Source organism: Onychomys torridus, chromosome 2 (genome assembly GCF_903995425.1).
Source record: "Onychomys torridus chromosome 2, mOncTor1.1, whole genome shotgun sequence".
NCBI lineage: Eukaryota > Metazoa > Chordata > Mammalia > Rodentia > Cricetidae > Onychomys > Onychomys torridus.
In genome coordinates this window covers 162,525,019-162,537,775 of record NC_050444.1, presented here as the reverse complement: position 1 = coordinate 162,537,775, position 12,757 = coordinate 162,525,019, and the positions used below count along the sequence as shown (strand labels likewise).

At 45.4% G+C, this 12,757-nt stretch overlaps 1 protein-coding gene and 1 non-coding gene across 2 annotated transcripts; one reads left to right on the top strand and one right to left on the bottom strand.

Moving 5' to 3' along the window:
- The first annotated feature begins 1,598 nt into the window (after nt 1–1,598).
- Nucleotides 1,599–11,757, top strand: Vamp3 (vesicle associated membrane protein 3). Its single transcript, XM_036177888.1, has 5 exons — nt 1,599–1,985; nt 3,825–3,909; nt 8,783–8,941; nt 9,574–9,625; nt 10,188–11,757. Exons 1-5 carry the CDS (start codon nt 1,660–1,662, stop codon nt 10,202–10,204), a joined length of 639 nt encoding a protein of 212 aa, XP_036033781.1. The 5' UTR covers nt 1,599–1,659; the 3' UTR covers nt 10,205–11,757.
- On the bottom strand, nt 4,325–4,386 carry LOC118578993. Its single transcript, XR_004944368.1, has one exon. It is a non-coding gene; the product is annotated as a U7 small nuclear RNA (small nuclear RNA).
- Nucleotides 11,758–12,757: the final 1,000 nt, after the last annotated feature.

Sequence of the window (12,757 nt, the reverse complement as noted above, 5' to 3'; positions counted from 1 at the left end):
TTTCTGCTGTAAATTAAAAATGAAGAAAATTTCCCCATATTATCTGTGTTTTGCTTTAACCTGACCTGAAATCTAGGGTGTTGAGGTTGAGGTCATAGTTAGACCTGGAAGTATTTTTTACCTTCCACATGCAGTGTTTCCACACCCAGTGTTTCACTTAGAGCCACTTTCCCAAATGATTTGCTTTCCACCTACATTGCCTGGTCTCCCAACACATCAATCATTTGTCTTAACTGCAGTTACTTGAAAGATAAGTAAGGATCTTACTCTGAACTCACCTTTTCTCGTGTAGCCTAGAGTACCCCTAAATTCCCTGTTTAAGCCCAAGGATGACCTTGAACCTCTTACCTTTTACCTACAGCTTTCAAATGCTGAGATGATGGGTGCCAACAGGCTGGGGTTTTGTTTCCCTTTTCCAGACAGGGTTTCTCTGTGTAGCCCTGGCTGCCCTGGAACTGACTCTTTAGACCAGGCTGGCCTTGGAACTCGCAGAGATCCACCTCAGGCTAGGTTTTATGTGGTTCTGGGGATCAAGCCCAGGATTTTGCATGTTAGACAAGCACTCTACCAACTAGGCTATACTCCCCAGCTCTACTGGGTAGGTTTTTAAAGAAGACTTTTTCCAGTTTACCTCACTTAGGCCTCCCTTCCAGGTACTTTTCATCATCGTTCCAGGCCTCTTCACTGCAGAGTTGTGCTTGTCTCCCTAGGAGTACCTCACTTCAGATCTGCCTCAGGACTAGTGCCAGTTTCACACTGAACCTTCCAATGGGAGAACCTAACACTTTCTGGAGCCCACTGCATTGAAATGCCATTGTCTTGCTTGTCTTCCCTCTGTTCACTCTTGTTTTTACTTAAGCCCAGCCCCACATTCGCCAGTTGTTCTGCGCTGGCTATGTCCACTTCTACTCACCTAGAACGTCCTTCATAGCTACCACTCAACCCAAAACCCACTTTATGTGGCACTCTCTCATTTCAAATACACATTAACTTTTTTGTTTCGTTTTGTTTTGTTGTTTTCGAGACAGGGTTTCTGACCAGGCTGGCCTCGAACTCACAGAGATCCGCCTGGCTCTGCCTCCCGAGTGCTGGGATTAAAGGAGTGCACCACCACCGCCCAGCTTCACATTAACTTTTTTGAATTACGATATTGAAGGGGAAGACAGCTTTGTGGTTCTCACTTAGAAATCCACCAACTGACCTGTTTAAGCATGTTGGAATACATTGCAACGTGTATTACCTCATTTGACCAAAAGTTGAGTACCTACTCTGCTAGGGCCAGAGAATTACAGAAAAGAAGAAACTGGATTTCCCACTGTCAAGGCTCCCTTCAGGGATTGTAATAACCATGCTGTGGCAAATATTTGTCATCTCTAGTGAGAAAATGAGAGGAGACTTACCCCAAACCCTGAGGTCAAGACTCCAAATGGACTTCCTATTCCCTCTTAACTTTCTCTGAAAGGAACTTTGGTTGTCTCCCCAGGACCACTCGATTATTCTGGAACATTAGGCACGTACGCTTGTTTCTAATGTTGTCACGACCCAGGGACAACGTATGCAGGCTCAAAGGAATGTAAAACGCATCCTTTCTTACTCTAAACTGCCTTTCCAGGGCTAGAGACAGGGCAGCGGCGACGCTTCAGGAAGCTGTTGTGATTCATGGGCGTGGAGGAGCCAGTCCAAAGGCGCAGGCGCCGCGCCCTAGCCCCGCCCACTCCAGCGCGGGCGCTGCTTCCCCGCCGAGCTCTGACCCCTCCCACTCGGGTCTGCCCGGAGGTTCCAGCCGCAGTGCTGCGCCTGGGCCCGACTCCTGCCCCGCCCACTTCCGGCGCGCCCTCCGCGGCTGGGAACGCCTCGTCGGTTCCTGTCCGGCCCCTGCTCGTGACGTCACCGCGGCCCCGCCCATTCCACAGCCTCGGCTGCTCGCTGCACCACTCCGCCGACCCTCGGCTAGTCGCCGCCGCCGCCGCCGCCGCCGCCAAAATGTGAGTGACGCGCCGCGCTGCGAGGCGAGGCGGGCTCCGGGGGGCGGCGGCCCCCTCCGGGGACCCACGTCAAGCGTGGTGGCCGCCGCTCGGGACCCGGACTCGGGTGGAGGCCTCGCGGGCCTGCGCGCAGCGCCCTGGGCCTGAGGTGGGCGGTGGCCCCGCGGTGCGCTCTGCCCTCAGACGCTGCGGGCCGAGTCGTGGTGCCGCGACGTCCCGGAGTGCCCCGCGGCTGGCGGGCAGACGCCGAAGGGCGAGGGTGGGGCACCGGCTTCCAGAGGAAGCCGCCGCCACACCCCGTGGTTCCTTCCCCGAAGTCCTCGAGAGGGGCGGGGGCGGCCGGGAGCGCTCGCTCTGCGGTGGTGCAGAGGCCCAGGTGGGGCCCTCCGAGGAGCTGCTGCGCCCCCAGCATCACTTGAACATGGGTTTCGCTTCCGTTTTAAGCAATAAACACTTTTGTTTTGAAATTGGTTTCTAGCGGTAACGTTCAGCAGGACTCGGTAAGGTCCCTCTGCCCTAAGTTGACGCCACTGTAGAGGTCCCTGGTAGGACTGCGTGTGCAAACTGCAGAGCCCGAGGTCTGCATTCAGAGAATTAAACTGGACCTGGCTTCACTTCAGCCCTGCATGTTCATTCTACATTTTTATAAGATGAGGGTGATAATACTGTTCTCTTCAAAGAGAGGAGTACACGGGTACTGTTCACCCCAGAGCACGGTTCCCATGTTTAGCTCTCAGACCCTGAGTTCTGTGAGACAGCCATCCTGGTGTTACACACGGTGCAGACTTAAAAGAACTGTCGTATCAACGATGGGACGACTGTTGTGTAGCAAGGCACATCTCAGGTACAGAGAAGAGTTTAATGGAGGCATTTGGGACTTCAAAGCAAGAATAGTTATGAAAAGCGGGCATGAGTGAAAAAGCATTGGACAAACCTGTGGAAGATGACTCTCCAGCAGAGAGAACTGCTTCAGCCCACCTTTCCATTCACACGAACCCTCCATGCGCTTTGAATCCACTCCATTTGGGCTGTTTTGTGATTGCTTCTTACTATAAGACAGTACTTGCCACAACAGAAAGAGCAGAATACTGAATGCCTTTAAACATGTGTGTCTTAAAGCATTTTTCTTTATATTTATTTATTTATTACTATGTATACAGTGTTCTGCCTCCATGTGTGCCTGCAGGCCAAAAGAGGGCACCAGAACTCATTATGGATGGTTGTGAGCCACCGTGTGAGTGGAGAATTGAACTCGGGTCCTCTGAAAAGAGCAGCCGGTGCTCTTAACATCCGAGCTATCTCTCCAGCCCTTAAAGCAATTAAAAAACAAAACAAAACCAAAAACAGAAAGTAGAGGTATCCAGTCTTGAGATCATGCACTTCATTGGTGCAACGAATGTTTCAGACTTTGGTCACCATCAACAGGTACAGTCTTGGGAGTTATTAAAAATGCATTAGTGCCTTTCTTACTGCAGGACTGCTTTTTTTTTAATTTCAGTATAAGAATTAATAAGATTAAGCCCCAGCATAACAGTTTACACACACACACACACACACACACACACACACACACACACGCACACACCATGGTATATGTGTGCAAGCAGAGGACAGCTTCAGATGTCAGTCTTTGCCTACCTACCACTTTATTTGAGACAGTATCTCACGTTCAGTGCTGCATATGTGTCAGGCTCGCTGGCCCTCAAGTGCCCAAAACTCTGATGTCTCCACCTCCCATCTCACCGTAGGAGCGTTGGGATTACTTATTTGCCTTCCCAAATCTAGTTTACGTTAAGTACATTGGGAATCATACTCATGGTTGTGCCTCATACCTTTCAGGTCCACAGGTGCGCCTTCAGGAAGTTCAAGTGCTGCCACTGGCAGTAGTCGAAGACTCCAGCAGACACAAAACCAAGTAGATGAGGTACTGCTCTAAAATTCTAGAATGTGAATGTTAAACAAACATGGGAATTCTGTAGAATTCTATCAGAAAAAGTCATTGGAGCTGGAGAGATGGCTCAGTGGTTAAGAACACTTGCTATTCTAGCAGAGGATCCACGCACGTTGGATTACAAGTACACATATTTGGGCCACTTAACTGTCTTTAACTCTGGCCTCCAAGGGCACCTGCATGCATTTGCCCAGACACTCACACACACAATTTTTAAAAATTTAATGTTAGAAAAAAGAAAAATCATCATCAATGAGTATAAATTTTTACTTTATCCGAAGTCTTCTTTCTAAATGTGTATTTAGAGGGCCACAATGAAGATTCTGTGAGAAATTCAGTATTTCCATATTCCTTTTTTTTTTCTTTTTTTTTTTTAAGTTTTTTCCTTAGGGGTTTCCCAACAGAAGCTGGAAAACCTGGTAGACAAATTCTAAAAGAGCTGAAACACTAAGGTTTTTTTTGTTTTGTTTTTTGTTTTTTGTTTTGTTTTTAATGTGTATGTTTTGCCTCCATGTATGTGTACTATGTGTACGTGCAGTGCCTGCAGAGGCCAGAAGAGGGCATTAAAACCTTTGGAACTGGAGTTGCAGAAGGTTGTCAGCTGCTGTGTCTGTTCTGGGCCCCAAACCCAGGTTCTCAGTAAGCAGCCAGTGCTCTTAACTGCTGAACCATCTCCCAGTTCCCTACTTCTGTATTCTTACAGGATTTCTCTGTGTAGCCCTGGCTGTTCTCAAACTCACTCTGTACACCAAACTATCCTGAAATCAGAGATCACCTGCCTCTGCCTCTCAAGTGCTGGGACTAAAGGCATGCACCACCACCGCCCAGCGCACCACCACCCCCAGCACGATCTTTCTGCTTTTAATTGTCTTAAAACTAGTTATCTTAGATACTGTTTTTGCTCTTTTTGGGGGCCTGCCACCCAGCTCCCAAATACATCACACATGGAGGCTTAGTCTTAATTATGAATGTTTGGCCTTAGCTTGGCTTGTTTCTTGCCAGCTTTCCTTAACTTAAATTATCCCACTACCTTTTGCCTCTGAGCTTTTCCCTTCTCTTACTTCTGTAAATCTTACTCCATGGCTTGCTGTGTAGCTGGGGGGCTGGCCCCTGATGTCCTCCTCCTTCTCTGGCTCCTTCTCTCCCTTCTCCCAGATTTCTCCTTCTATATATCCTCTCTGCCTGCCAGCCCCAGGTATTCTTTTTCCTGCCTTGCTATTGGCTGTTCAGCTCTTTATTAGACATCAGGTATTTTAGACAGGCACAGTAACACAGCTTCACAGAGTTAAACAAATGCAACATCAACAAAAGTAACATTAAAATAATGTTCTACAACAATAAGATTTTGATATGATGATTTCTTTATGAACTTAATTCTAAGCATTTTAGACCTTTACACTAATTCTGTCACTTGCAAACTCAAATTGTACCTTTTTAGAAAGTAAAGGAATTTTAAAGAGATTGAGTTTTTGTTGTTTGAGGTAAAATCCCCATAGCACAATTAAGCCTTTTAAAGTCTCTCATTCATGTATAGCCTGTTTAGTGTAGTCACTGGGTTGGACAACAGGCGCATCTTCCTGAGTCCAGAACTCTTGTCACTGCTGAGATGCACACTGCACTCATTTCATAACCGCTCACTTCCCTCTTCCTGCTTTGTGTCTTTGGGCTTGCCTAACCTAGGTATGACATATTCAACCTTCGTGTGTTTCCATGCTCATCCAGGCTGTAGCTTTGCTAGCACGCTGTCCCCTTTTCACAGAGTGGTAGTTTGTTATCCCTTCATAGTTAGTGGGTGGCTGAGCTATTCTTACCTCTCCAATGCAGCTGTAAATATGCCGGGGCCAGATTTTTAAATGTGTTTCATGTGAGTGTGGATCTAAGAGTAGCATATATAATAATTCATACAATAATGCTGTGGCTACTTACCCTACACTAGCTTATTTTCCAGACAGCAGTGTCTGGTGTTGCTGGTGCTGAGTTTGGAGCTATAGCCATCCTAGCAAGCAGGAGGTGGTATCCCTTTGTAGTTTTGAATTAATTAATGATTTGATCAATGGTTAATGATAATGAACACCTTTCTAGTGCATGTTGGCCATTTGTGTGTCTCTGAGGAAGTGATTGTTTGAGTCTTTTACCCCTTTTGTGTTACTGCTATTAGCACAGGCTAACCTGGCACTTACTGTGTAGCCTTGGCTACTGTTTAACTTCAGACTCTCTTGTCTCAGCCTCTCAAGGGCTAGAGTATTAGTTATGTGTCTCATACATGCTTCCTTTGCAAATGATTTTATTGTGTTGTCTTTCTGTTGTTAACTTATAAGGCTCTTTTATGTATTCTTCACATTTAACATTTATCAGATCTGTAGTTCATAAGTATTTCCATCCTCTGGGGTGGTTGAGTTTCACATTTTTCATAGTATACCTTGATGCTAAAAGGTTTTACTTTTTATAAAGCCCAGTTGATCTCCCTTTTTGTTTTTCAAGACAAGGTTTCTCTGTATAACAATCCTAGCTGTCCTGGTACTCGTTTTGTAGATCAGGCTGGCCCCGAACTCACCAAGATCCACCTGCCTCTGCCTTCCAAGTGCTGGGATTAAAGATGTGTTCCACCACCACTGAGCTCCAATGTATCTCTTTAGTTACTTGAATTGTTTTTCTTTTGTTGCTCTTGCTTTTGATATCAAATCTCAGAGCCTAGAGCCAAACCTGAAGCTGTGTGCTGGCTAGTTTTATGTCAGCTTGACTTTAGAAGAGGGAAGCTCAATTGAGAAAATACCCCAGCCAGATTTGCCTGTGGGCAAGCATTCTCTTGACTAATGATTGATGTGGGATGACCCAACTTACTGTTGGGTGATGCCACCTCTGGGAAAGTGGTCCTGGATGGTGTAAGAAGCAGGCTGAGCAAGCCACAGGGAGCCAGCCAGTAAACAGCATTCCTCCATGACCTCTGCATCATCAGTTCCTGCCTTGACTGCCCTGTATGTTGGACTATTAGCTGCAAGATGAATTAAACCCTTTCTGCCCCAAGTTGCTTTTGTTTATGGTGTTTTAGCACAGTAATAGAAACCTAAAACAAGCTATAAAGCTTTACTTTTTTTTCTTCTAAGAGTTTTTATACTCCTAGCTCTTAAATTTAACTCACTGGTCTATTGAGTTCTTTTTCTATAGGAAATTAAACAGGAATCCAACTTCTTTCTTTATGACTATTTAGTTGTACCAGCACTGTTTGTCGAAAAGAATATCCTTCTCCATTTGATGGTCTTAGCATCCTTTTGAAAATTAGTTGGCAGACTGAGAGTGTAGCTCAGAGGTAGAACAGCTGCCTAACCAACACAAGGCCTTAGATTCCATCCCCAGCTCCAGACTCGATCAATCAAGCAATAAACTGGTTTAATTGGCTGTAAATGTGTAGGCAGATTTCCAGATCCCCAGTTCTTTCCTACTCCTTGTCTTCTGCCCTTTGCCAGTATCACAGTTTCCACTGCTCTAGCTTTGTGGTGAGTTTTGAAGTTGGGGAGTATGACCATAGTAACTTTTTTTTTTTTAATATTGACTTGCTGCTTCTCAGTTCTTCTTTGAAATTATATATGAAAAAAGCCACTGGAATTGTTATTACATGACAGTTTTTCTGGGTTTTTGTTGTTGTTGTTGTTTTGGTTTTTTGGTTTTTGGAGACAGGGTGTCTCTGTAGCTTTGGAGCCTGTCCTGGACTAGCTCTGTAGACCAGGCTAGCCTCAAACTCAGAGATCCGCCTGGCTCTGCCTCCCGAGTGCTGGGATTACAGGCGTGCGCCACCACCGCCCAACTACATGACAGTTTTTCTGAGGGGAAAAGAGCTGTTGGGATTGTATTGACTTTGTCAGTCACTTGGAGAATACGGCCGTCTCCACAGCATTGTCTTCTCACGTGCAAACAAGGGTGTCTTCCCACTTACAAGACTTTAATTCTTACAACAGTCTGTGTGTGTGTGTGTGTGTGTGTGTGTGCGTGTGCGTGTGTGCGTGTGTGCGTGCGCGCGCACAGTAATATAAGGGGTAGATGTCCTTGAGCGGGCGCAGATGTGCCATGGCATATGTGTTGGGGTCAGGGACAGCTTTTCTTGGAGCAGGTTCTCTCACCCCACCTTGCTAAGGCAAAGTCTCTTGTTTTGCCATGGCTATGCTATGAAATCCAGACAAAATGGCACGTGGGCACTCCAGGTGACTCTCCTGTCCCTACTTCTCATCCTACCTTAAGAGAGCAGGAATGACTGATAGGCACAGACCTGGCTCTAAAAGCAGTTGAGGTGGTGGAAGACATGCAGAAGTCAGAGGACAACTTCAGGGGTCAGTTTTCTCTTTCCACTGTGTGGGTCCTAGGGATTGAACTCAGGTCATCAGACTGACCACAAGTACTTTTACCTGCCGAGTCATCTCACCAGCCTCCTTTGAAAGAGTCTTAAGGGTTTTCTGTAGAATTTCTTACATGTAGCAATAGATGTCCTCTTCCTTTCCAACTAGGCTGTCTTTCTTTCCTTAACTGATTGCCTTGGCCAGGACTGCCAGTGCAGTGTTGAACAGCCATGAAAGTGAGCACACTGTTCTGTTTCAGACCTTAGAGGAAGTTGAGTCTCTCACTGTGGTATGTAATACTAGTGTGGGTTTCCCAATAAGTACCCGTTATTAAAGTTCCCTTCTATCCCTGTTTTGCTAAGTGGATTTATCACGAAGGCCTGGCCCCCCTTTTTAACTAAGAGTTTAGCTTAAAGTAATAAAGTGCTGCTGACCTGGGGGGGGGGGAGTGCTCTTAGAGTTGGTGTGTATTTTGTTCTTCCTCTCCTTTCTGTGCAACTGTAACCATGTCTGTTTAGGTGGTTGACATCATGAGAGTCAACGTGGACAAAGTGTTAGAGAGAGACCAGAAGCTCTCGGAGTTAGATGACCGTGCAGATGCACTGCAGGCAGGTGCTTCTCAGTTTGAAACAAGTGCTGCCAAGTTGAAGAGAAAGTATTGGTGGAAGAACTGCAAGGTAATGCTGTCTTGACAGACCTCCATTGCAGAGTGTTGCGTTCTGTGACTCTGGGAAGCAGGTGGAATCTGGGCCAACTGTTGAGTCTACATCCCTTTTCCTTGCCCAGAACTAGGAATCCAGTCCCATGACTTGTGGCTAAAGTTAAAAGATGTGCAGAATAGGACGGTCCCAAACCAGTCCTGGGCATTAGACCCCACCCAGGTACCTGAGAACACACCGATAGGGAAGTTCTAGCTTCGGGGCTTAGTCTGCAGGCCATTCTGGGAATGGCTCCCAATTTCAAACGTCAGATGCTAAGAATTTCCATCTTACTCAACAAAAGAGGAGACAGCCACATATAATTATTGCTCAAAGCAGGTTTATATAGTTAGCAAATGAGAATGTCTTTGATCAGATCTCAAATACTTCTGTCATGCTTTGTTTAGAAAGGATACATGAGACAAGCTCAGTAGCCTGTGTGGAAATTTCTAGAGGCCACAGAGGATTGGAACACATTCCATAACTAAATTTCAGACCCTAACTGAAAATATTAAATTTAGGTTTTAGAAATGATAAATTGTTTCACACTGTAGCTGTTGAAGCCAACACTGTCTGTTTTTGCAATGTTAAATGGACCTGTCTTGTTGCAGATGTGGGCGATAGGGATCAGTGTCCTGGTGATTGTTGTCATCATCATTGTTGGTAAGTTACCCCATGTTCACTGATGTTTGCATGTGCAGGAGCAAAGGGTGAAGGTTAGTTCATTCCAAGGTCTAAATATTTCTCTTTACCAAATATTTTGAATACTTGAGGGTGTTTGGGAATGATGGTGTTGAGGGAAGTTTGAGGCAAGGTCTCACTGTTCAACCCAGGCTTGCCTCAACCTCTCAAGTGCTAAGATTATAGGCATGTGCCACCATACTGATCCTAGATATTTGAGTTTGTGTGATTAAAGTCTGGTGTTTTGTATAGGTAGATAGATGGATGGATATGGAGGGTAATAGATAATACATACATAGATGTATACATTAATCCTTTGAGAATAGGGAATCTCGTTCCTACTGACTGGTCAATTTTTCTCTCCTATGCAGTTTTATGTTTCCTTTTGTGGAGTATAGTGATTAGCTGAGACCACCTTGATCCATCCCAACTGGCCAAATCAATTTCTTCCTGTCCCTATATAGACAATAGAAATTCCTATTGAATAGCTACGCAGAAAGACTACTGCCCTTTTCATTGTTTCTAAATCTTCCTTGCTTCTTAGTGTGGTCTGTCTCTTAATGAAGAACCTGGTGGAACCGAAGCTCACTGTTCAGGAGCGTCTTCAAGACTTTCTACTTAGAACCTGCTGTGTTATTGAGCTTGTTTTTCCAAATGATTATTTTTGTTAGTTTACATACAGTTCAGTGCCTAGAAAATGTGCCTTTGTTTTAATATACACTCCAAACTGGGGGGTGTGCCCTATCCTGCCCACATTTTGCACAGTGCCTTCACAGATTTTTGCACCTCCTAGGAGAGAGGACTTCTGGTGCTTCTAAGTGCTGGAGTCTAGATGGAAGTTGTCACTGACAACTTGCTGTGGGTTCCAGGAAGGGATCCTGTTCAAGTCAGCTGGCCCACATCTGACATCATCTTCAAAACCACATTTTAGACCTTTGGATGATTAGATTACCAAGTTGCGTCTTCTGAGAAGAACACTACTGCCTAATACAAATTGGTGACAATAACAGGGTGTGCCTTATTTTGATACTTGGCTCATTTTCGTTAAGAGGACCCTCCTTTTTGTAAGCACTACTGACTCCCGCTGTATTAAGATGTTCTCATGTTAGGTGCAAAGATGTTTACTTTCTTGTTCTTGTTGTTTATCGTGTCTAAAAGAGTATTTAATCAGAAATAACCCTTGAAAAAGTTTTTGTAGGACTATGACCAAAGTTTCTTTTTGCCAAAACTGAAATACAATGTCCGTTAAGTCTGTCCCTAATAGATAAATTTAAATGAGTGCCAAATGTAACTCAGGTTGTCCTTCAAGAAAGTGTTTATACTGTGTCAGCCTTCAACATTTTCACAGTCCTTCCTGTGAAATGCTGTAGATGATGCCACTCCTTCAAATTTGGTTTCTTTCATAGAGCTATAGAGGTGAGCTAAAGCAAGCTGTTTGCGGACTGAACAAGAAGCTGTAGCCTCTAGAGCAATGTGAGCAGCAGCAGCAGCTCCGCAGCCTCACCAAGTCATCAGCAAAGACCAGAGCTCTTGAGTGCTATTTACTCACACTCTACTTCCTAACTCAGTCCTCTGGATTGTGCTTGAGGTGAGGCGTTGCTCACTTCCAAGTGGATAGCTAACCAGAGATGCCTGTTGCTCCTAAGACATAGCTGTTGCCATCTGAGACACTTCCGTTGTGTATATGAGACTTTCATCAAAGTGTGGTTCAAAGATGGGCATTCAAGCATGAATGTAAAGAAGAAAGCAGGGAGGAAGAAGCAGAGGCTTTCTTTGCCTGTGGCAGTGCCACTAGAATGTCCTGGAATTTGTGTTTGTGTGCAAAGTGTGTGCATCAGTCAAGATGTAATAGAATCTGGTTCCAGTTTTTTATTTGTTCCCTGACATTACTGAAACAGTACAAATACAGAAAGCATGTCCCAATATGGGAAAGCAGCATCAGCCTGGGGCTTCTGTCTTGGTCTGACCCCACAACCTTGGTGCTGTCTCCTCCATATTCAGACCCATGTAAGTCACTGGCTCCTGCGTTAACACAGTAATACCTCGCTTGTCTGTGCATTTAGCTGGGAACTTTCCCGCTATGAAGTCCTGAATAAAGTTGTATATTAACATGATCCTGTCCTGTGTTCCTTGGAGTGGGGTGGATACACCTGACCATTTCCTAAAACGTCTTCCCCTTGCTGTCCCTGCCTTTCCCTCACAAACTACTTTTTCTTTCTTACCCACCCCCACTAGGAGTAGATCCCATCCCATGTTAGGGTTCTCTAGAGGAACAGAACTGATGAGTTGAATATATATTCAAAGAAGACTTACTGGATTGGCTTGTGTGATATGGTCTGCCTCACACTGGAGAGGCTGAAAATGAAGAGACTCTAGCCAGCTTGATCACAGCAAACATGGCTCTGGTAGCCCTTGTCCTTCTCTCCTATTCCCTCTGCTTTGCTAAAAATATTAGATCGCATTCCTAAAGCTAGCCCCTAAGATCTATTCCTTTATTTGGCCACATTCTCCCCCTGAGGCTGGCTACCAAGGTCCAGCTATCAAAGTATTGAAGTCCAGCAATCAAAAGCCCCCTTGTGACTACCCTAATTAATATATCCAATCAAAATAAACCACCTCATCCTAACACGGGCTTTCCCTTTTTACCTTTATAAACTCACTTGCCTATGGTTACATCTGTCTCCTCTCTATCCACAGCAGTCCCTCCAGGAAAACACCCCTGTCCCCTCTACCTTACTCCCTGCCCCTTGTTCCTCTGGGGCACATAAATCTGCTTTGTACTGAGAGCTTGGCCTTTGGGTGTGCTGAGCCGATCCCAATCCAGACCTGCCATTCTCTTACAGAGAACCTGGTAGCTGTTCAGTTCACGAGGCTGAGTGCTTCAGCAGTTCCAATCTTGCACTACAGGCCTGGAGGATTCCTGGAAAACCTCATGTTGAAATCCAAAAAGCTGAGTTCTGATAATAGCAAAGTGCAGCAACACCAGGGTAGGACTTGCCAGTGAGTGAGGATCACAGGCAAAAAGCAGAGGATCCTTCTTCCATCATCATTATCTGGGCTGCCACCAAAAGTTTTGCTGCCTAAAAAAGAAAGCAAGAAAGTCCATCAGGAATG

What these genes read in the sequence shown, in the direction of transcription:
- Vamp3 (XM_036177888.1), top strand. Translation starts at nt 1,660, where the DNA reads ATGGGCGTGGAGGAGCCAGTCCAAAGGCGCAGGCGCCGCGCCCTAGCC. An exon ending in CACAAAACCAAGTAGATGAG is followed by an intron (nt 3,910 to 8,782) that starts GTACTGCTCTAA and finishes ATGTCTGTTTAG; the next exon opens with GTGGTTGACATCATGAGAGT. An exon ending in ATTGGTGGAAGAACTGCAAG is followed by an intron (nt 8,942 to 9,573) that starts GTAATGCTGTCT and finishes GTCTTGTTGCAG; the next exon opens with ATGTGGGCGATAGGGATCAG.